The sequence below is a fragment of the Strongylocentrotus purpuratus genome, unplaced genomic scaffold (genome assembly GCF_000002235.5).
Source record: "Strongylocentrotus purpuratus isolate Spur 01 unplaced genomic scaffold, Spur_5.0 spur5_scaffold_17, whole genome shotgun sequence".
Classification (NCBI taxonomy): Eukaryota; Metazoa; Echinodermata; class Echinoidea; order Camarodonta; family Strongylocentrotidae; genus Strongylocentrotus; species Strongylocentrotus purpuratus.
The window spans coordinates 20,404,667-20,429,537 of NW_022145602.1; the positions used below are offsets into that span (position 1 = coordinate 20,404,667).

The window sequence follows — 24,871 nt, forward strand, 5'->3', positions numbered from 1 at the left end:
TGAAGTTCTCATTTTCACCACTACCGGTATGAAGATTTACCTTGAATGCTGTCGTAGGATCTAGTTGAGGACTTAATCCTTAACTTGACGCATGCGCAGGTCTCTGTGACCGTTTCATGTTGTAGATTACGTCGGTCGTGCAAATCGAAAGCTCTCTATTATATGGAGGAGAGACCTGGGGGTGTTTCACAAAGATCCTAAGTTGGACTTAAATATTAGGGAGAGCCATTTGTAGCCTTATAATGAAATATATTCGAAAGCAAAAATTCAAGTATTTTAGACTTTTCATAAATTCGGCATCAAGAACATGAAATCTCCCATGTTAATAGAAAATATGAATGATTTAAATCAACATTTTATGCCTTTTGAAAGAAGTTTTCAGAATATTTTCAAGGATGCTAATGGCTTTCAACAATTATTGAAAGCCATTAGCATCCTTGAAAATATTCTCTCCCTAATATTTAAGTCCAACTTAGAGTTAAGTTTGACTTAGAATCTTTGTGAAACACCCCCCTGGGCATGTGAAGAAGCTGGAAGCTGCAGAGATGAGATGTCTGAGAGGTGTGAGAGGAGGGGAACGATGAGGTGCGAAGGGAAGTAAAAGTGACGGGATAAGGGAGAAGATTAGATACGGTAGACTGGGATGGTATGTAACTGTGAAGAGGAAAGATGAAGATCAACTGATTACACACGTAGAGGGCAGCAGAAAGAAAGGAGCAAGTTAAGGAGAAAGAAAGGAAGAGGTGTTAAAGGCATCCTGTAACGGCCCTACGTGTTATCAGTGTCTGTGATATGGTGTAATGTTGAAGCCCTAAAAAAAATTGCGCATCAAAATGATCAAGAAGTGCCTCAAAAAAGTAAAAATCTTTGAGTGACCAGTTTTACCCTACTCCCGAAAGACTGAAAAAAGTCATGGGATTCCTGACTGACCTAAAGGTTTGTAGTTATGATTGCAGCATGCGCTAAATCCAGGATTTTGTTTCAGAATCTGAGGCAATGTTACCAAGTCTTTTTAAAGGGATCCGGTAACTTTGTCCTAGATCCTTCAAAAAAAATTCCTTGATTTAGCTCGTGCTGCAATGAAATGATAATTATAAACCTTTAGGTCAGTCAGGAACCCTATGACTTTTACAAGCCGATCGCCTGTCTAATTATCAAGATATGTATGATTGAAAATCTAAATTAAAATTTGTGTTTGCCAGTTTTCATAACACTACGGTCTATTGGGGAAAATGAGTATGGTAAAACCAGTCACTCTAAGGTTTTTACTTTTTTGAGGCACTTCTTGATCATTTTGGAGTGCAATTTTGTTAGGGCTTCAATATAACACCATATCACAGACACTTAAGTCCAGCATAAGTCTTAAAAGATTAATGAAATATTGCTTTTAAACTTCTTTGAAATGTTGTTTAATCAACTGTCTGAATACACAACCTTGCAAGTGCATTTATTTTTTGTCAAGACATTAGTCTACATGTTTTCCTTATACATGTACAATGGGTATATGATATACTCAAGCCCTATACTACAATGGGTATATGATATGCTCAAGCCCTATACTACAATGGGTATATATGCTCAAGCCCAATGCTCAAGCCCAATACTACAATGGGTACATATGCTGGAGCCCTACACTACAATGGGTTATATGATATGCTCAAGCCCTATACTACAATGGGTATATGATATGCTCAAGCCCTATACTTAATACAATGGGTATAATATGTTCAAGCCCTATACTACAATGGGTATATGATATGCTCAAGCCCTATACTACAATGGGTATATGATATGCTCAAGCCCTATACTTAATTCAATGGGTATAATATGTTCAAGCCCTATACTACAATGGGTATATGATATGCTCAAGCCTTATACTACAATGGGAATATGATATGCTCAAGCCCTATACTTAATACAATGGGTATATGATATGCTCAAGCCCTATACTTATACAATGGGTATATGATATGCTCAAGCCCTATACTTGTTGGCCTCTGGGCTAATTAATTGGGTTGTGAAATTGGAGTACAATAAACATAAGATGCACGCTTGTAAGAGCATTTACACAACAGTCACTATCATCAAATGTTTCATTCAATGATTACAATATATTAGATTTCAATAGAATGAAGCCATGAACATTGAAAGAGTTTGACCACAGCTGCAGTATTTTTATTTGGATTTATTTCCACAAAACATGAAATAAAAGTGTACAAAATGATAAATGTACAATCCAATGAAATGGAGGGATACCAAAAGTATAAACTATTATCTAGGTTAAACACAATACGAAATAATAATAAGTATGGATTTATACATGTAAAGTGCTTAATACCTTATACGGTCTTTAAGTGCTTTACATATATTATTATCCCATTCATCGAAACACACGATGTGCACACTTTCCAATCGCATGACAACAAAAAAAAAGAAGAAGAGAAAATTGCAGACATCTTCATGAGGTGCACCTTTCACATGCACAGACCATAATGACTTGCTGAACATTGTTTTTATCTCATAAAGACTTGAAACTCTCAAAGTATACTTAACAGGCATTCAAGATAATACAAGGAGACACATGTAGGCTGCTACACATTATACAGTCGTGTAAATATGAATCTTCTTGGTGGGTACGAGGCATGACATCATCATAAATTTATCCAGGAGTGTTTCACAAAGATCCTAAGTTAAGCATCTATGAAAATATTTTTGTAAAAGTTATTTTAAAAGGCATAAAATGTTGATTCAAATTATCCACATTTTTTATTATCAAGGAGATTTCATGTTCATGATGTGGAATTTATAAAAAGTCTAAAATACTTCAATTTTTGCTTTTGACTATATTTTATTTAAGGCTACAAATGGCTCTCCATACTATTTAAGTCCAGCTTAGAGTTAAGTTTGACTTGGGATCTTTGTGAAACGCCAGTTCTTGCGCTGGAAGGTTATAAATAAACTAAACACGTAGATATGCAACGCTATGAATACACACAATGTCAATGTTGACTGCTATCCAATGATTATATTACCGTGAGACAATCAGGAGTGACATCATACTGGCCAACTTGGTAAAAGTTGCTAGTTCTAGACAATTTGGTGCTGAACAATGGTGTGGTGATCACACCATGCAGTGCAAACACTGAATTTGCCCTGCTCTAGCCCGTTGCTTGAACGATTTCGGGATGAACCTCATGCACAGGCTCTGTTGTTATAATCATCAAGCAATATGACGAATATTATCTTCGGGCAACCTCCAAAAAAATGTCATTACCGTACTGCAAAACAGCTATCTTTTAGGATTTGTAGAAAGCTAGTGTTGCAAGAAATTTCTTATATTAAAGTACTGTATTTGTTTATAGTTAACCTTGCACTACATATACTCCTTAATGGCACAATGTTGTATAATAAAGTGCACCATGCAATGACCTAAACAAACAAAAAACTTATGTACAGCTGGAATGTACAAACTCAAACTCAATTATCTTTACCGGTACCTAGCATTCTAGGGGTTAACAAACATGAGGCAAATCAAGAACAACATAAAGCCAAGCACATGGAACCTGAGTTGGATTTGGTTCCTTGCAGGTGAATCGAGTATAACGATGTCAAACCCCTATCAACACACAGAGCAAAATATTTTTGGGGTGGTTGGTACAGCACTAGATATAGAGGAATGTCTAAAGGGCCATTGATGTTGCTGTCTAAAGGGCATAGATGGAGCTGTCCAAAGGACCATAGCTGGAGCTGTCTAAAGGACCGTAGATGGAGCTGTCAAAAGGGCCATAGATGGAGCTGTCTAAAGGGCCGTAGATCGAGCTGTCTAAACGACCGTAGATGGAACTGTCTAAAGGACGTTGATAGAACTGCCTAAAGGGCCTAGATGGAGCTGTCTAAAGGACCGTAGATGGAACTGTCTAAAGGGCCGTAGATGGAGCTGTCAAAAGGGCGTAGATGGCGCTACGTAAAGGGCCGTAGATGGAGCTGTCTAAATGGCATAGATGGAGCTGTGTAAAGGGCCGTAGATGGAGCTGTCTAAATGGCGTAGATGGAGCTGTGTAAAGGGCCGTAGATGGAGAAATGGCGTAGATGGAGGTGTCCAAAGGGCGTTGATGGAACTGTCTAAAGGACGTTGGTGGAACTGTCTAAAGGACGTTGGTGGAACTGTCTAAAGAGCTATAGATGGAACTGTCTAAAGGGCCATAGATGGAGCTGTCTAAAGGGCGTTGATAGAACTGTCTAAAGGGCCGTAGATGGAGCTGTCTAAATGGCGTAGATGGAGCTGTGTAAAGGGCCGTAGATGGAGATGTCTAAATGGCGTAGATGGAGCTCTGTAAAGGGCCGTAGATGGAGCTGTCTAAATGGCATAGATGGAGCTGTCTAAAGGTCGTTGATGGAACTGTCTAAAGGACGTTGGTGGAACTGTCTAAAGGATGTTGGTGGAACTGTCTAAAGGGCCATAGATGGAGCTGTCTAAAGGGCGTTGATGGAACTGTCTAAAGGGCCGTAGATGAGCTGTCTAAAGGGCGTTGATGGAACTGTGTAAAGGGCCGTAGATGGAGCTGTCTAAAGGACGTTGATGGAACTGTCTAAAGGGCCGTAGATGGAGCTGTCTAAAGGGCCGTAGATGGAGCTGTCTAAAGGGCTGTAGATGGAGCTGTCTAAAGGACCATAGCTGGAGCTGTCTAAAGGACCATAGCTGGAACTGTCTAAACAGCCATTGATGTTGCGATGTTGATATCATGAGATATGACTTGGCGATCCCAACCACAGGTTAGAAGCTTGTTACTCTGAGAATCCCAGGATAGTCCATGAACAAAGTCATTGTGGGCATAGCTACGGTATCTGCAAAGGCAAACAAAATCAATGTGTGAAAATACAGTATGATGGGGAGGGTTGTGTGTCTAGATGCTTTATGAACAGAATAAAGCCATCACTTTTACCTTCAGATATAACAAAAATGTATTCATCAAATAGCATTAATCGTCATAAATATTTATCCTTTATAACATCGTCTAACATAATCTTCAATATTAATGAAATACTGCATGTAAACTTCTTCAAATTACCATTTTTTGGCCAACCGTTTGGATACACAATCTGTCCAGACACACAACATCTGGACAGCCATTAAAGGTATTTCCATCAAGTCTGGTGTCGGCGAACTATGGCCTTCTGCTCATGGAATCTGATGACCCTCTCCCTTTAACGGTATGTATATTGTTTTATATTCTTTCTTCAACTGTCAAGAGTACAGTTTCTTCATCAGCCCAATGAAATTAATTTAAAAAAGGGGGATTAAACTTACATTTGTTTGAGCTCTGGTTGTAGTTCAGTAACTGCTGCTGTACAATCATCAGATACAGATGCAAGTAAGAGAGGACTGGGAAGAAAAATATTGATAAATAAAATAAGGTTAATTACTTGATAATTACTTGATACAATTCAACTTTAAATTTATGTATAATATTTTACCAACACCTGTTAATTTATTCAAATGGAAAATCAAAGAAAACAATTTGTGTTATTACTGTAAAAGACCTGGGACTATTATACATGTATTTTTTGAATGCGGACATATTTACCCATTTTGGAACGTTATTGAAATATTATTATGTAACTCCTTCTGTAAAAATGTTAAGTTCTCACCCATTTGTGTTGCATATGGTTTTCATGACGCATATATTGATTTAATACTTGGAAATCAATTTAATAAAAATGTAGTAACAAGAATAATAAGCAAATATTTTTGGTTATGTTGAAATACAAAATAGAAGTAGAGGAAAATAAAACTTAGACAACAGATTTGAATATTATTAAGTAAAAGAAGACAATTACTGATTTACAATCTGCTATCAAGTAAAAAGAGATATATAATTTGCTTTGATCTCATTTAAACATGTGATTAAGTGCTTTGTTACGAATATTTATATACTATCTGTGATTTTATCTGAATAAAGATTTATTTCAACAACAAAAACAAAAATTTAAAAAAATAAGGTTCACGATGAATACAAGATACAAGATATGCCAGGGGGAAAAAAAATTGTAAGTAGCCTGAACCATCCTCCAGATTATACCATTGAAATGAAATCATTTAAAGAATTTTCAAACTTTAAAGCGAAAGACCGGTTATGGTCATGCAATTGCGTAGTGAAAGAAACATTGTGAAATTGATCAGAAAAGGTTGATCCTCTAGCATAGATGTACTGCAAGGTTCTGGAATCATCAAAATTATAAGAAATTTGGCCAAGTCTTCATAAAGTTAGAAGCACTGTACACAGAAAGATGTATATGGGACTACACACGTGCGCGACACGTGCATTTGTATCTCTCAACAGTATAGAGATATACTAATTTACCAAATATATCAATTAGTACGCGATTTCTATTTTACCGTCAAAAATGTTATCGTCATGTAATATTCAAAACATATTCTTTCACATGATTGGTAATAAGAGCTTCCATTTCATTTTTTGAAATTGGGGCGCTTCCAATATTATACTCGTCTTTACCTTTAAGTGCATGTAATTATTTTATTCACCTGTAAAGAATAATTGTATTTGTATTTCAATAGTCAGAATGCACACTTCATATTTTATGTGTTGCTAGGTAGGGGCAAGTCACGTTTGTCCTACCTAACAAAAATACTGTATGCCATTCACATTCTGACTGTTGAGATTAAAGGGGTGATTTGTATGAGGCACTTCACAAAGTATGCATTAAATTTGGTTACATTGTGAAAAAAGCCTATTGCAGAGAAGTTGATGGGAATGAACTAGAAGAAATAATAAATAAGAGTCAAACACCAAATTCATACCAATTCACCTAATCACCACTCATGCTAAAACTGAATAGCACGCATAGGCACAATGCAACAGACTAAAAAATGAGATAGAAATTAGCTTACGATTTGGTGGAGAAGGCTAGCCTGTGTACTGCCCTCGTGTGAGCTGATGTAACAATAGCTGCGTTTTGATGACTACGAGCGTCTAGTAGAGTAATGCTACCACTCTCGTCACCTGCACAGCACAAAATACAAAGGCAAGGAATTTCAAAGCATTAAATATGTAACATTTGATACATCATTTAAAGATAAAGACCAGTTATGGTCATGCGATTGCATTGTGTGAAAGAAACGTTGTGGAATCTATCAGAAAAGGTTGATCATCTAGCATATAAGTATAGGTGTGTACTGCAAGGTTCTGGAATCATCAAAATGATAAGAAATTTGGCCCAGACTTCGTAAAGTTACAAGCACTGTACACAGAAAGATGTATATGGGACTACGCACACGTGCGCAACACATGCGTTTATCTCTCACAGTCCAAGAGATAAACTAATTTACCAACTATATCAATTAGTAAGCGGTTTCCCTGCAAAATTTGTATCATCATGTATTAGTCAAAACATATTCTTTCACATGATTGATCATTGGTAATAAAGAGCTTCCATTTCATTTTTTGAAATTGGGGTGTCTCCAATACTGGTCTTTACCTTTAAAAAGCAAAACTCAAATGTACCAATCACCATAATTATCAGCAAGTATTTCTGCGTTGCTTTATGATAAACGTTATTTTATGTGCAAAACATTTCAGGGGATAGATTTGTTTGTTTTTGTTGCAACATTTTTTGTTTTGTTCATGTTGTGGTGATTGTTTTTAATGTTACACTGAAATGTGAAACAACATGATTGTAAGTGTGAAACAATATGATTATTCCTTTATTTTTCTGCAAAAAAATGTAACGCATATTTTGTAAATCATTGTTTCCTGACCAATAAAACTCATCAAGATTTTTAAAAAAATTAAAATTTATTGGTTTTAAGCTGGGGATCGATTCTAATCCATATTCTCTTCATAAGACAGGCCCTAAACACAATAATACCCCTGTACATCTCAGCTGATACTTAAAGGGATAGTTTAGTTAAAGGTAACACAAAGTTCTGGTATGGGATCATGAGTTTGGTCAAAATAAATATATATTGGAAGCATATGCGATCCTATAATATTCAGTGATCGTTGTCGCAGTTAAAATCGAGTCTAAAGTTATGAAATTGTAAATAATAAACTCTTTATGTTGTATAGCTCCCTCTCAGGGTCAAGATATTAATTAAGCTATAAAACAATGTTTCTTGACTAAAATCGACCGACTAGCTATTCCCGTTTGGAAATTATATATCACAACTACATATTCTAATATTTTCATGGTCGCAGCTACCATTGTACGGCCGTAGGCGCTATTTGAAATTTATCCAAATTTACCGGGAGCACCGGTAAATTTTTATATTCAATTTTTCTCGAAAGCAAAAGTGTTTTAGGGGCTAAATTTCCTAGTGCTTGTTACACATCCACAGGGGCATCCAAATCTATCGAAATGGTAAAGAATCACTATCCACCCAATTTTCAAAATTTCCCAAAACTTTGTATTACCTTTAAGTTTTGTTGCAGATGGCGCTAAACAAAATATTTTATTGTGAGAAAATGAAAAACTGAGTGTCAAATTTGAAAGAACATACAATTCAAATGACAAAATCATCTTTGTTAGGTCTACTTGGTCAAGGATGACATCGTTAAAAACAACATAGCTGGATCATTCATCAAACTATGAGGAAAAAATTGACTTTAAAGGGATGAGAGAAAATGGTGCTTAGGTAGTGACTTCAATGCTAGAGGTACAATTAAAGATAATCTGAAAGTTTGAGTGAAAACAGACCATTGCTAATGATAAAATTGGGAAATACTCATCTGATCGATTCCTTAATTGTTCCAACTACATGTATATTACTACAATTTAATCACATTTTAGGTGAATGTAAATCGTCACAAAGCAATGAATTGGCTCTACATGTATATACCGTTCCAGACATTAAAAAAGACAGACGTGTGTTTTTTTTCAATGGAAAAATGGTTGGGAAAATCCAAAACGGTTGGGAGAATTTACTGTTAGAGGGTGTTGCACAGTGACGCCTTCAAAGAAAATCATTGATATTGTAGCGGCTCTTACATTCGCCCTACTTACATTCGCCCTACTTTCACCGTACATTTATGTCTCCTGTATTTTTCCATCACGCTACTTATTTATATGCATTATTCGGACCACGTGTGTTCATTCCTCCAATCGAGCATCGTGGTTCCGCACTGTTCACCCCGCGTATTTTCAACTCCACGAGGTTTTTCTTCACTCCCGCTTTCACCTTGGTCGAGTCAAGACGTCTCCATAATTTCCTCTCCAGGCTTTATTCTTCTGTGCCTGTCGTTTCTTCTACGGCACGTCTACTCTTTCTCTGCCGTGTTCATCGGGCTGCAGTCTCCCAGTGGAACGTTATAGTCAGGACCGACATGGCGCCTGACTCTCCGCTGGGAGCTGCCAGTTTCTTCGTTCCGGTAGCTCTTTCCACTCACGAGCTCATCATTTCACCGCAGCTCATCTAAACATTTCTTCATCAAAGTCCGGCGCATCAAACGAGCAACTATTACTACTCAGCACCAGTGCCGGCTTTGCATGTCTACCTTTCTACTCTTCGCCTCCGACATCGAACGACCCACTGTTCCGTCGTCGAGCGCCACATTTCTTCTCTTCTCTTCTCGCCTGAGAGCTTCTTCACATCTTCATTACGAGCGTCAGCGTCGAGATTCTTCACGGCTCTTCAGCCACGACAACGAAGCTGCATCTCCGCCTTCAAGCCTCCGCACATCATCGCGTGAGCCCCTTCCTTCGTTCTCAACTCTCTTCTTCTTCATTGGACTTTCGACGGCATTTCATATATGTCGTAAGCTCTATTTATTCATCGCATTTATTCATGTTCATTCTTATCTTTGATCATTATAATGTAACTACGTGCAATATCTCCAATTCTCATTTATGCATTCTCATTCCGATTCTTCGGCTTGTGCTTGGCTACACTTTGCAAGTGTACGGCCAGCCTCATCAGTACCCAATAAACATAACGAAAAGGGAATACTTTCTTTCATGTTTTTTATTGTCAGTGCAACCTTGTTTCCTCGTAGCTAAAATAAAAATAAGAGTTATGTTGTGTGACGAGTGAACACGCTTTCAAATATCCATTCACATTACCTCACACTCATATCTCTAAAGTGGTGACCCCGAGTTTACTTTGAAGCTTGGTTGTACGAATTTATTATTCCCAGACTTTTTGGAGTTAGCAATGTTTTATAAAATGTCTTCATTCTGGATTATGTATCGACTGTTTTTTATGCTCTTGCATTTATACACGTTTATTCGATGCATACCATGTCATTCATTACTGTTCAATTTTTGGCAACTAAACAGCCGTTCGCATACCATGCTTGTTATTCTTTCAACATGCCATGCTTGTACATTTCTCAGGCTGTTGTAAATTACTGCATACACTTTATTATACAATACATGCATTTTTACATTTTTATCAGCCATTGATTCTTGTGACATTTTGTACTTTGCTCATTTATATATTATCGCCTTTTATCTGTGTATTGCATACACAGCTTCAATTCTGGCAGGGGAGTAATGTAGCGGCTCTTATATTCGCCCTACTTACATTCGCCCTACTTTCACCGTACATTTATGTCTCCTGTATTTTTCCATCACGCTACTTATTTATATGCATTATTCGGACCACGTGTGTTCATTCCTCCAATCGAGCATCGTGGTTCCGCACTGTTCACCCCGCGTATTTTCAACTCCACGAGGTTTTTCTTCACTCCCGCTTTCACCTTGGTCGAGTCAAGACGTCTCCATAATTTTCTCTCCAGGCTTTATTCTTCTGTGCCTGTCGTTTCTTCTACGGTACGTCTACTCTTTCTCTGCCGTGTTCATCGGGCTGCAGTCTCCCAGTGGAAGGTTATAGTCAGGACCGACATGGCGCCTGACTCTCCGCTGGGAGCTGCCAGTTTCTTCGTTCCGGTAGCTCTTTCCACTCACGAGCTCATCATTTCACCGCAGCTCATCTAAACATTTCTTCATCAAAGTCCGGCGCATCAAACGAGCAACTATTACTACTCAGCACCAGTGCCGGCTTTGCATGTCTACCTTTCTACTCTTCGCCTCCGACATCGAACGACCCACTGTTCCGTCGTCGAGCGCCACATTTCTTCTCTTCTCTTCTCGCCTGAGAGCTTCTTCACATCTTCATTACGAGCGTCAGCGTCGAGATTCTTCACGGCTCTTCAGCCACGACAACGAAGCTGCATCTCCGCCTTCAAGCCTCCGCACATCATCGCGTGAGCCCCTTCCTTCGTTCTCAACTCTCTTCTTCTTCATTGGACTTTCGACGGCATTTCATATATGTCGTAAGCTCTATTTATTCATCGCATTTATTCATGTTCATTCTTATCTTTGATCATTATAATGTAACTACGTGCAATATCTCCAATTCTCATTTATGCATTCTCATTCCGATTCTTCGGCTTGTGCTTGGCTACACTTTGCAAGTGTACGGCCAGCCTCATCAGTACCCAATAAACATAACGAAAAGGGAATACTTTCTTTCATGTTTTTTATTGTCAGTGCAACCTTGTTTCCTCGTAGCTAAAATAAAAATAAGAGTTATGTTGTGTGACGAGTGAACACGCTTTCAAATATCCATTCACATTACCTCACACTCATATCTCTAAAATATCTTTGTGGTTTGAGAATTTTTTCAGGATTTTTTGCACATTAGAGGGTTAGTACAGTAGAAGGAAAATAGTACCGGTAAGTAACATTTCATACAAAAATTACGCAGATTTTTCATCAACATTCAACAATGTATATATGTATATATGTTCTTACTTATTGTTTATTGCCGTTATAAATTCATGTTCAAGATTTTGATATTAATATTATTATCATATTTGTTAAACTATAATGTACCTCATTAAGTTTAACAGGGCCTCATGGAAGACCACCATTATTGGAGATGAGTCACCCTGTCTAAATATCAGAAATAAATAAATTAATAAATAAGATGTTACCAAGTCACTTTAAAGCTTACCGACTGCTATAACATAGGATTCTCCTGGTTTCCAAACTACACTTGTAGGCAGGCCTGAAGGACAGGATAGACGCTGTGCTGGTTTAGCTTTCCGCATATCCCATAACATTACCGAACCATCCTGTAACAAATGCATATTATTAAACCAATAAAATAATAATAATAATGATAATAATAATAATAATAATCTTTTAAAGTCCACCCTAAATTTTATTAAGTTAAACCGAAAATGGGAAATCTTTTTGCCCAATTGATCGTGAGCCCGGCAGCCACTGAGCAGTGCCAGATCGACGTCGATCCCTTACTGTTGAACGCCTAACAAGGTAGCAGCAACCCCCGTCTTTTAACGTCTTTTGGTATGACGCGGCCGGGATTCGAACCCACGACCTCCCGGTTGTGAGGCGGACGCTCTACTGACTGAGCCAACACACCGGTTGAGTGTCATCTTTGAGAGAGGGTTTATAAAACTTTGGAAAATTCAAACAATTGTTGCCAATTTTAGGAGTAGAAGGTGATTCATTTAGAACTCCAGGGGGGTGTTTCACAAAGATCCTAAGTAGAACTTAACTCTAAGTTGGACTTAAAAATTATGGACAGCCATTGGAGTCTTTAAATGAAATATATTCAAAAGCAGAAATTCAAGTATTTTAGACTTTTTATTAATTCCACATCCAGAACATGAAATCTCCTTGATGATAGAAAATATGAATGATTTCAATAAACAATGAATGCCTTTCAAAATAACTTTTACAAAATATTTTCAAAGATGCCAATGGCTTTCCATATTTTTTAAGTCCAACTTAGAGATAAGTTCAACTTAGGATCTTTGTGAAACACCCCCCAGAACTGCTAGAGGTCAAAACAAAATTGTTCAATAGGTCATTTTTGTCATGTAACCAAATTTAATGAATTTTCATTCATTCATTCGTTCAGTTTATATTTTTTCTTTCTTATGTAATTGTACACGATTCCTTTTTCAAGATGTAATGTGTTCCCTAATAATATGAAGCGCCTTGAGCATTTAATTAGAATGGATAATAGCGCTTTATCAAATCTCATGTATTATTATATGTCTTTGCATATTGTTCTTTGTTTCAAGGCCATGAATAATAGTCACAATATGAATTGCATAATGCATACAGTAAATATAGTAGTTGTTGCTAGGTAGGACAAACACTAGGGTTTGCCATACAACACGTTACACATGCAATTTGTATCTGAATGATTAAAATACAAATGTACTGGGGCCCGTTTCATAAAACTTTTGATCAATAACAAATGCTAAATTTCTATGACAAATTTGCTCTCAGCCAATCAGATGCCATGATTTCAGTAGCTTATAACAGTAGCTTGTAACTTGTTATTGATAGCAAGTTTTATGAAACAGGGTCCAGTTCTCTTGACCTGGTGAGCATGACACGTGTGACACTATGAACATGGCAGACAAAATATACAGTTCCTCATTCTACCCTCAACAATTGTTGTGGTAGACAAAGGAACATCCCTTCACTGCTATTATGTAAAAATGTGTAGAACAGGTGTCACATGCATATTCACCTGTTTTTACATAATAGCAGTGAAGTGATGTTCCTTTGTCTACCACAGCAATTGTTGAGGGTAGAATGAGGAACTGTATATTTTGTCCTCTTTCTTTGTCCGTCATATTCATAGTGTGATTACCTGGGAGCATGAAACAAAGACTTCTAGTTCGTTGGGACTACACGCCAGCTGTTCTACCTTCGCTGTGTGAACATTGAGAGTACCAATAGAGCGCTGTGTAGCTAGATCCCATAGCTTGATCCTGTATTAAAGATAAAGACCAGTTATGGTCATGCGATTGCATTGTGAAAGAAACGTTGTGGAATCGATCAGAAAAGGTTGATCATCTAGCGTATAAGTATTGGTGTGTACTGCAAGGTTCTTGGATCATCAAAATGATAAAAAATTTGGCCAAGTCTTGGTAATGTTACAAGCATTGTACACAGAAAGATGTATATGGGACTACACGAACACGTGGCGTACAAATCTGTCCCAATTTTTACGATGTTACATGACATATTTAGAATATGAAGTCATATGAAGAGCCATGCTTTTCGGGAAGCATGTTTTATCTGATGATCTTCCACACTTGCTTATGCTCACAAATTATTTTTCACCTCTTCCCAGAACTCAACCTTCTCTTTAATAAGAAGGTTTCCCTCAAGATCTTCATTTCATCTCCCTATTTAAGATGTTATAGATAGTAGTACCAAGTTTGAAGGTCATGGCTCAAAGAGTCCATGAAATGAGGCTATTAAAATACATATTTGAGATACATGTGAGTTGGTCTAGCGGCATGTTCATTTGGTCAGCTCTCTGTCTTCGCCTAAAAACTGATTTTAGATCTCGAGGTGTGTTTGAGTAGATTAGCAGAATAGAGAGCAGGGGGGTGTTTCACAAAACTTGTCATCAGTGACAAATGACAGTTTGTGTTATAAGCTACTGAAATCCTTGCTTCTGATTGATTATCAGCAGATTTGTCACTGATCTTTCTTATTTGTCATTGAAAAAGGCTTTGTGAAACGGGTCCCTGTTGTGTAATCATGCATACTCACAGTCTGTCAGATGAACCGCTGATGACCCTAGTCTTGTTAGAGTTCACACTGACAGAGTTCACTGCACTGTCGTGCTCGTACAGATAGAACAAATTGCGGAAAGCGTTGCTCTCCAGCTGCCAAATCTCAATTGCACCTTAAGAAAAAGAAATTAATATTATCATAATAAAAGTTGAATGAATCAGTATTCCCTTTCCAAATTGGCAACAATCATCTTTTCACTATCACATTTTATAAATACAGTTTTATACAAATAATACACAGGTGTGAGTGTGTTATGGTCCAGTGAAACAAATACACGGGGGCTCAGGGCGAATTTGCCCCCGAAATGCCCAAAAGAGCCCCCGAAATGCCCAAAAGAGCCCCCGTAAATGTGCATAGAGTTCAATGCAAAACAAATTTTAGAGTGTTATTTTTATGCAGGCAAGCTTGAAAAGTAGCCCCTGAAAAATAAATATTAATTTTTTCCCCGTTATGGTCGATGCAGCGCATGAGGGTATTCACTATGGTGCAATAACATTCACGAGGCATAGCCGAGTGTATTTTGTGCCATTGTGAATACCTGATTAGCGCTGCATCGCCAAAACGTCACAAACGAAAACCTGTGTATTATTGTTTTATAAAATGGGTCGACAATCTTACAAGCAAAGCGATAACACTGTAAACCTGCAACCTTCATAAGTAATAACATGTGCACACAGATGATTGTAGCAGCAGTGGCCTCGAAACAAGACTGTGCAGTGCATGGTGCGACTTCTCATGAACATGCATTGAATTTCATTTACACGCAGCGTGCATTACCATACCATACACCACACATACACCATACACCATGCATGCATGTACCTGTATCAGATCCAATAGCTAGTCTGTTTTCATCTATCCATTCCACGTCTGTGATCCCTGCTTCTGTACGCACGCCTGCACTGCATCTATTTACATCTGGAGCACTCGTAGAATCTTCATAGTACCATAGAGAACCCGTCCAAAGTCTCCCAGTTAGTCCAGATGCAGCTAAGATCACAGAACCATCTACAAAGAAAACAAATCCTTCCAGTTAATTATAACTATCACTGTACATGAGAGGAAACAAATGTTCGTGCCTTACAAGTTCAATCGAGGGTTCAGTGACACAAAGACGTAACTCCATATTTTGCCAAAATGAGTATTTGATATCAAAATGTTCAGAAAAGTGTGGGCTTTCCAGGAAACAGAAAGACTTAACTCTACCTAACACCCCCATTGAAGTCAATGGCTAGTGAAACATAGACTTAACTCCTTAGGGCCCAAGTGCTCAGTGACTTTAAACCACTTTTTCAAAATGGCCAAAATGGAGTTACGTCTTTGATGCCACTGACCGCTCCATATATTCATGGCTTGAACTGAAGCATGAAATGCCATCTACATGTATACACATGCACAGAAAAATGTTTAAAATAAACTAGAATAAAAATGTATTGGTTTGTATACCCTACCAGTAGTCAAAATAAAATAAAATAATACTATTTTCAAATCTGAATATATTTTTCATCTTATCTCTTGTTCCAATTCCTTATCCAAAAAATATGCTGTTTGTCCATTTTCCAGAAACATAACATGCCATCTATACACGTACACAGAGATGTTTAACATAGACTAGAATAAAAAAGTATTGGTTGGTACAGTATACCCTACCAGTAGTCAAAATAAAATACAATACTACTTTCAACTCTGAATATATTTTTCATCTTATCTCTTGTTCCAAATCCATTATCCTTACCCTAGAGATATGTTGTTTGTCTATTTTCCATTTTTTTTTCTCAAGAAATAGAACAAATACATTTATACCGGGTGGTCTTAAAGCCCCACTGTCCTACTTGTAGCTACTTGCTCCCTCTATATAGAACACATCCCCAATCGGTGCCTGTTGGTCCCCCATGATCCTCTTTTTCTTATGTTAGTTGAGAGCTGAGTTGATGAGATAGCCACCTGTTAGTGACCTGGCTGGGGGGTCTAATCCCATCTGGCCCAGTAATATTGACGGTCTTTAATTTTTCTTATAGGAAATATCATATAAATAAAGAGAAAAAAGCACAAAATATTTTTTTTTAATGTGAAATACGAGCAGGATAACCTGTTAAACTCAGTGATTCTGCTCATAAAAGCATTGATCCTGCTCAATTCCTTAACTTGTTTGTTAAAGTATATTGTGGTCAACAAGCCATGTCTGATTAAGCCGATCAATTTAGATTTTTGATAACTTAAGTCTTATAGTACCAGATAAATGGGGAAAGGGGAAACCGAGAGAAGACTTAGATCAGTCCGGTTTTCATATTACATGGTTTGCCCGAGCGCCAGTCTCGGCTGGCTACCCCAAGCAAGCTGCGCTATAGATGTGATACAATGCAGGCAGGTTGCACGTTTGAATGTATGTACGCGTAATGCACATGCAGACAGGCCTACCATATACTATAACGTTTCATCAACGTTATATTATATCCACTCGCTATTTGAAAGTTATAAAATAGATCTATAGTCTAGAGATCTGTCAAAACTGCATTGTTGCTGTCAGAGGTACTTCCTTCCTCTATCTCCTCAAAACTCAAATAAAATATGTTTTCGTCCATATCAATATTTCCAGGGGATTTTGAGTGTTTGCAACTAAATGTCACCTTGAAAAAAGTGACTTTATGAATCTTGTGAACCAGAAGAAATAGAAATTATAGATTTCTGGTAATTGAGAAATTAAGGTTTTGTGGTAATTTTATGTACAAGTAATTCAAGTACATTTAATTATAGAGGTGTCGTAGTCGAGTGGATACGTCACCGGACTTTCGATCACAAGGTCCGCGGTTCGAGTCTCGCTGCGGCACGAATGTCCTTTGGCAAGATATTACGATACCTACGTTTGCAACACTCAACCCAGGTGATGTAAATGGGTACCTGGCAGGAATTAATTCCTTGAAATTAGTACTACTTGAAATGCTGGAGCGCTGTAATGGCAGCTAGGCTAAAGCCGGGGTAATAATAAATGCAGATATAGAATTTCTAGATAGATGGCGCTATAGAAATGCCCATTAATATTATTATTATTGTCAACTGTTTTATTGACCCAGACAAAAGCATTAGAGAGCATATCTCAAACATAACGCATGCATGTCCAGTACATAACGAGGGGAAACAATGCACACTCAAGTTGTATGTACATGTATGCAAAATATTTTTTAAAACACATACAAATTGAAATAAATTGGAATTGATTGATTTGCTTCAGTATTAGTATTCAGGTTAATTATGAAAACTATGCACAAAAGGTACAGAAACTACATTTGTTTCCTTTATTTGAGAAACAACAGGATGAACGCAACTGCGTCTCTAATATGCCTCCGTCTACATTCAGTTCATTCGTTCATTTGATTTAATAGCAGATACAGTCAAACCTGTCTATAGCGACCGCCCAAGGGAAACGGAAAAAGTGGTCTTGTAGACAGATTCCTTTAGTACATGTTTCAATGAGAAAACATTTCTAAGTTAAACAACAAATATGGTCTTTGTAGACAGGTGGTCACTAAAGCAGGTTTGACTGTTTTTTATCAAGCCAGACCAGACCAGGATTGTGGATTACGAGCTACAGAACTCAGTGCAAAAAATACACGGGTGCTCCGGGCAAATTAGCCCCCAAAATGCTAAAAAGAGCCCCCAAAAGTCATAAAAGAGTTCAATGCAAAACAAATTAAAGAGCGTTATTTCCATGCAAGCAAGCTTAAACAGTAGCCCCCAAAATGTTTAGAGTATTTTTTTCCCTGACAGAACTAATACAATATTGATTTCTAAAATGGTTATTCTCGCTATCTCCACTACGGTATTTGGTCATAGAGGGCAGCACTCACTATGGGTATATGTGGCAAAGGCACTTCCGGGTCCCATACAAATATAATGGGTAGAAAACGGGAAAGTCTGATAGAAGTTAGAGTTTCAGAACCAATAAAATATAAGCGACAGATTATGATGGTGCCTACTTAGATCATATGAAATCATCAGGGAAGATCCTGAAACCTGAACAATATTGAGGTAAAATCAGGAATTTGTTGACACTGCTGTACATTCTCTTTGGAAGATAGAAGAAACTTTGTCTCATCACCCTCCCCGGTATTGTATCTGCGCATGTGCTGACCTCAGTGCCATGTGCTATGAGGGGTGGCCCTCTACTGGCTAACATCGTCCAGGCTGTAGGGTGAATCACAACATTAGTCAGCTGTGAGATGTGTTTTCATTTGGGAAGACTACTGATTGCAGAGAGTTGAGGGCAGATACAGCAGAATGAACATCTTCACATCTAGGGCACTTCCATGTAGGTCTTTGGGTAGAATCGGGAATGCCACAGCAATTGGAATGCCACCATTCCCCACACATACTACATTGTGCCATCTTCATCTTCGATTCATGTGTAATAGCATTCCATGGCATCCTACACAGGCAGAACACATCCACGCTGACCATCCTCTTGGCTGTACGTTCAACTGTTTGACTAGTCTTTGGGAAAGGTTTGAGACAATGCTTCTTGAAGCACTGATACAGATGACGTCTCATGGAGGTGATGTCATAACATACCAATCCTGGATCTTCAGAATGGAGGACACTTGCGGCAAAGGCTAATGCAAAGAGACCACAATCAGTTGTATTCTTGGAAAGCTGAACTGGTTGGATTTCCACTGAGATTTGGGTGTCCTGTGAACATACAATACATGCAATCTGCTTGCGTATGATGTCTGGAATCGTTCCTGCACCCATACTATCATAGTACTTCACCATCCCAGGATCACAGGAAATAGACGTCACAAAAACCCAGTGGTCCTTCCCATCATGCATCAGCTGTCCAAACTCCCCCTGGGCTGCTGAGAAGAGAAGGTGCTGACCTAGTGTCACTTCTTCAAAGCCATGCAGAAGAGGGAACATGTCAAGAATTAATGCCTGTGCTTCCCTGATAATCCGGCTACTCACAGTCTGGTTTGAACCTAGTTCATCACAGATAACCTCGGTGATCTCAGCTCTCTTTGCAGTGGAACAAACCCTGCAGCTTCTTTCCTTGCATGAACAACTCCTCTTGGTTGTATCAGGGAGTATCTTCACAGGTTCTTTGTTGCCTTCAGATCTATCTGAAGGTTCTCCCGTCTGTGGCTTTGGCGTCATAGTATCTGTACAGGAGGTGAATCTATCTAAAGGTTCTCCCGTCTGTGGCTTTGGCGTCATAGTATCTGTACAGGAGGTGCATCTATTTGAAGGTTCTCTCATCTGTGGCTTTGGCGTCATAGTATCTGTACAGGAGGTGCATCTATCTGAAGGTTCTCTCCTCTGTGGCCTTGGCATCATAGTATCTGTACAGGACTGTCTGGATGGGATCCCAACCCTTTTCTGTTTCGCTCTCTGTACATTCAGGAGAGCACCCTCGAGTTGCTGATGCAGAGCATCTAAGATGGATGAATCTTGAATGCTAAAGGTCTCTTCGGTCAGCTGATCAAGTAGTCTCCTGCATTGAATAGCTTGGTTTGTATCACCGCTAGTCTGATTAGATTGAGGTGAATCTATCATCTGTCTCCTGCATTGAATAGCTTGGTTTATATCATTGCTAGTCTGATTAGATTGAGGTGAATCTATCATCTGTCTTCCATATTGAATCCTTTGGTGTGTATCACCTCTGGTCTGACTTGATGGAAGTGAATCTATTTTCTGTCTTGATGTTTCTGGTGATTGCCTGAAACAGATGAATAAAAACAGGTAAGTTTTAGAAGTAGCCCCATGTACATTAACAATCTACAACGATAATAATAAACCAACCTGGGTCCAATAACTAACATAGAGCTTTATACCAATTGAATATACAACTGATTTTTGCGATTGACTGCACATGGTGATCGTAGCAATCAATCGCGAAAAAAATTATTATAAAATCAAGTCAACAAACAAGTTATCCCCAGGAAAGGAGGTTACTACTACTTTTTGTGTTCATCTGCTCTGCATTCATTTTGCTTTTCGGCTCTTGCACTTTTCATTTATTTTGACCACGTAATACCTGAGGAACGTTGTACAGTCAAACCTGCTTTAACCCTTACTGTACTGGGCTATTTTGAGCACCTCCTGACTGGGGGGGGGGGCCTGGGAGGCCCCCCCCCTATGATCTCGGCCGTCGGATGTCCGATGAACACAAAAATTTGCATGTTTGTAGATATTTACGTAACAAACAAGATGGTGTAATTAGTTTTTTGCGAATATGCAAATTTTTGTCGTTATAGCCTAATTAATTATGCAAAATGCTAATTTTATGCATTTTACAGAAAACGTGTCAAACTTCACTTTTTGAACGTTGAAACTCATTATTCATATGAAACTTCTTTTCTAACACAAAATATTTATTTGGATGTAATTAATAATGATAATTTATGCAAATTTGATGCGATTTTCAAATATTTATTTTCTTATGTATTTTATTGTTTTTTTATTTCTTATTATATCTATTGTTTTTATTTCTTATGTATTCTTTTGTTCTGGAATACATCAAGTTACTTTGAGAAACATATAAAAGCAATTCGATATCAATTCATATCACCCACTTAGGAAGGAATACATCTAAACCTGTATTCACATTTCTGCTTGTACATGAATATATGCAATTATAGCATATTTTTGATGACATGCGCATACTAATTGTTATGTAACACCTCACAGGTATATCCGATTGCGACGAAAATGGTATCAAAACGTGCGTAAGACTTGAGGGAAAAAAGTCATGAAACGACAATTCAAAATTTCAAGCGGTTGCGGCGCAATCTCCGAAAATGTCGAGGGAGGGGCCTCCCAGGCCCCCCCCCCCCCCCAGTACAGTAAGGGTTAATGACTACCTGTCTACAAAGACCACCTGTCTATATGAAGGCCACATTTTTTGTTTCCGATGAAAATGGTTTCTCATTGAATCATTTACTAATGGAACCTGTCTACAAAGACCACCTGTCTACAAAGGCCACTTTTTGTGTTTCCCTTGGGTGGTCGCTATAGACAGGTTTGACTGTACATACCTGGAAAGTGCTAGATGTGCTTGATGTCCTAGATCTTGCTCAGCAAACTCAATATTAATTGGTGTCTCCTGAGGCTCCTGATGCTGATCTTTGTCGCTATGTATCTCTGATCTACTTCCAGACCCATCGGTAGCTCCATGCAGATCACCCATGATTCTTAGGGCTATACGTTCCGAGTCTGGTCGGTGAAGTACACTGTCCTCTGCGACATCCTGAACATACAAACAGTATTGAAGTCATTCAAAAGTCCATGTACAACAGCTGACACATGCATGTGTCAATATCATTCATGCATTCCATCTATCTCTCAAAAGAAACCAAACCTTTAATACCGGTTCATCAAGCACAATATAAAACCACGTACATTTGTTTAATATAAAATTTGCAACCTTCATCTCCGATCTACTTTATTATTTTTTTCACTTTGGTACCAGAAATAATCTACCCAAGTACATTTTGAGGGTTCAGTGACACAGAGACACAACTCCATACGTTGCCAAAATGAGCATTTAATATCAATATGTTCAGAAAATGTGGGCTTTCCAGGAAATACAAAGACTAAACTCCACCCAACACCCCATTGAAGTCAATGACTAGTGAAACATAGACTTAACTCCTTAAGGCCCAAGTGCTCAGTGACACGTAAACCACTTTTTCCTAAAATGGCCAAAAAGGAGTTGCATCTTTGTGTCACTGACCCCTCGATTTGCAGTCCTATTTTCATGCTTGCAACTATTTTGAAAAGCATGTCATACAGAATCACTGGCTCATTTCACTGAGCCACAGGAACATTGCCATGAATACATGTACCTAATCATGACACCCTTCTGTAATTAGCAAAACAAAATACATAACAAGTATCTGAACAAGCCATTAGTGTACTGTACATGTTCACTTACAAAGTTGATTTGATGCCCATTATGGTCACTGGCCTCTGGAAATTTGATGTAGATACGTCTCTCCCCTTTCACCTCTGACCCCATAGAAAGGCTTTTCCTAAGCTTTTCTGACATGACTTTCCTCCTCCAAACTGTATTGATATCAACCTAAACACAAATTATCAAAATAGTACATTCAACTGTTAAACATATTGTCTAATTATTTTGATAAATTAAATTTATGTTCCAGATATCACTTGCAATTTTTTTCTTCCTTTAATTTCTTTCCACTTTTTATTTAGATACTTTCTGAACAAAATCTACTCCTATAACAGCGCCATGTACCCCCATTAAAATATATTAAGAGTTGAAAATGGTCAAAAAACATATATTCTGTACTGTTTTTTCACTATTTTAATACATAAATAAATAATATGGTTATTTATATAGCGCCGGTATCTGTCAGGTTCTAACGCTCATGGCGCTTTACACATATTACCCTGGTCGTAGCCGAGCTGCCAAAGTAACTGGGGCTAGTTTGATACTTTTTTAGTTTGACTAGGGTGTGCATACATGTAAATATATTGAACTTTCTTCTAACCGCTGGGGCAGGTTTACAAGCTCACCAAGATGGTGATAGAGAAAGAGAGAATACAATCAGGTTATCACAGCTTTTTTCATATTCAGAGGTGTCGTGGACGAGTGGATATGTCATCGGACTGTGGATCAAAAGGTTCGCGGTTCAAGTCCAACCGCGGCACTAATGTCCTCCCTTTGGCAGGACATTGATCTACATTTGCCATACTCCACCCAGGTGTTAAATGGGTACCCAGTAGGATGCGAAAGCTAATGTGCTTAGATTAGCAAGTGTGCGCTTGTAAAAATGACGCCTGGCTGGAATGCTACCCAGGGAGTGGATAATGTTGCATACATTGTGTGCAGGTAAGCCTAAATCCAATGACCGGGGTAATAATATGATTGCAGGACCCTCAGGGAGAACAGTATGAATACTGATGAGGCTACCCTGGGTAAACAAGACATATTATTATTATTATTATTATTATTAAATATCGTACTTGTACTGTATGTACATGTAACTTTTTAGGCATATACTGTACAAAAGAGTCAAACCTGTGAGTGGCCAACACTCTATAAAGGTCACCCACATGTACATGACTTGTACCTATAGTGGCCATGGATTTTGTTTCCCTAGGGTTTCCTCAATAGACAAGTAAGACTCAGAAATTTCTAAATGAAGTAAGGTATTAATTTACCTCAATGACAATGTATAATATAGACTCTTCCTAAGCATAGCTTGCTGCTTTGAGGGTATACTGGACAACATAATGTTTTAGTTTTCCTTCTTTTCTTTTTTTGTACTCACTGCATAATTTGGAAATTTCAGGATATCTCTGAGAGCGATTTGAGCCGGACAGTCAACCTTCTTGCCTGTCACCTGTTTCCGCTTGCCGTGATGATCTTCACTCACAAACTACACAGCAGAAATGATAAACAATGTGCTCTTTTTGTTTAAAGGGATCCGGTAACTTTGTCTCAGATTCTGAAACAAACTTCTGGATTTAGCTCATGCTGCAATCATAATTATAAACCTGAAGGTCAGAAAGAAATCCCATGGGTGGTATTCTCTTAAGTTAAGCCGGGACTAAGTCCAGACTAAACAAGAATTTTCGTTCGCACTTCTATGGAATGCTAGGTTTCATCTTCCTCCTTCAATATTCATGACAAAGATAATCTACCAAGGACTTTGTTGAAATTTAGTGTATACTCATATTATCTTTTTCTTCCTATTTCAGTGCAAAATTAATTTTTTTGGACACTTTTCATTGAAGGATTAAAATAATCTGTTCAGGGTAAATTAGTTCACAACAGGCACTCCATAAAAGTGTGAACTATCTAAGCACGCCCTTACTTAGTACGCGCTACCGGAATACCACCCCATGACTTTTACAAGCCAATCACATGTTTGATTATCAAGATATTTATGATTTGAATTTCCAATTTCAAAAACCGTTTTCCTTACGTTTGTTTATAACACCACAGTCTATTGGGGAAAATGAGTATAACCAGTCACTCAAAGATTTTTACTTTTTTGAAGCACTTCATGATCATTTTGATTTGTGTAGGGCTTCAAAATAATCAAGACACTGATAACATGAGGGCCATGCATCTCAGATTTGTAAAACTGGAAACATTGTTAAACAATGTCTTCAATTATTTTTTTGGTTTTCTTTGTCTATTTATTTGGTACAACTTTTTAGTTTGTTTCTTCTAGGGTTCTACTATGATCAATATATATATATATATATTTTTTTTCTTTTTCTGGGGGATCCACAAACTACAAGCACTGCTTTTTAG

At 38.0% G+C, this 24,871-nt stretch overlaps 1 protein-coding gene across 4 annotated transcripts in view; it reads right to left on the bottom strand.

Annotated features, from left to right (window-relative positions):
* Positions 1–2,144: 2,144 nt before the first annotated feature.
* The window catches only part of LOC100890916 (methylosome protein 50), a 30,703-nt gene continuing 7,976 nt past the window's right edge, over positions 2,145–24,871 (bottom strand). Inside the window, exons 2-8 of one of the 4 annotated variants that reach the window (XM_030987889.1) lie at positions 15,415–15,600; positions 14,569–14,704; positions 13,655–13,775; positions 11,975–12,095; positions 6,911–7,022; positions 5,309–5,383; positions 2,145–4,845 (exon numbers count right to left, since the gene is read on the bottom strand). In XM_030987889.1, the coding sequence (XP_030843749.1) occupies positions 4,710–4,845; positions 5,309–5,383; positions 6,911–7,022; positions 11,975–12,095; positions 13,655–13,775; positions 14,569–14,704; positions 15,415–15,600 (887 nt within the window). In that variant the 3' untranslated portion in view covers positions 2,145–4,709. Of the gene's footprint in view, positions 4,846–5,308; positions 5,384–6,910; positions 7,023–11,974; positions 12,096–13,654; positions 13,776–14,568; positions 14,705–15,414; positions 15,601–18,721; positions 20,300–21,617; positions 21,830–22,516; positions 22,664–23,879; positions 23,988–24,871 lie in introns of those variants that run through there. The other 3 variants (XM_011680064.2, XM_030987886.1, XM_030987887.1) reach the window with 3 other exon arrangements.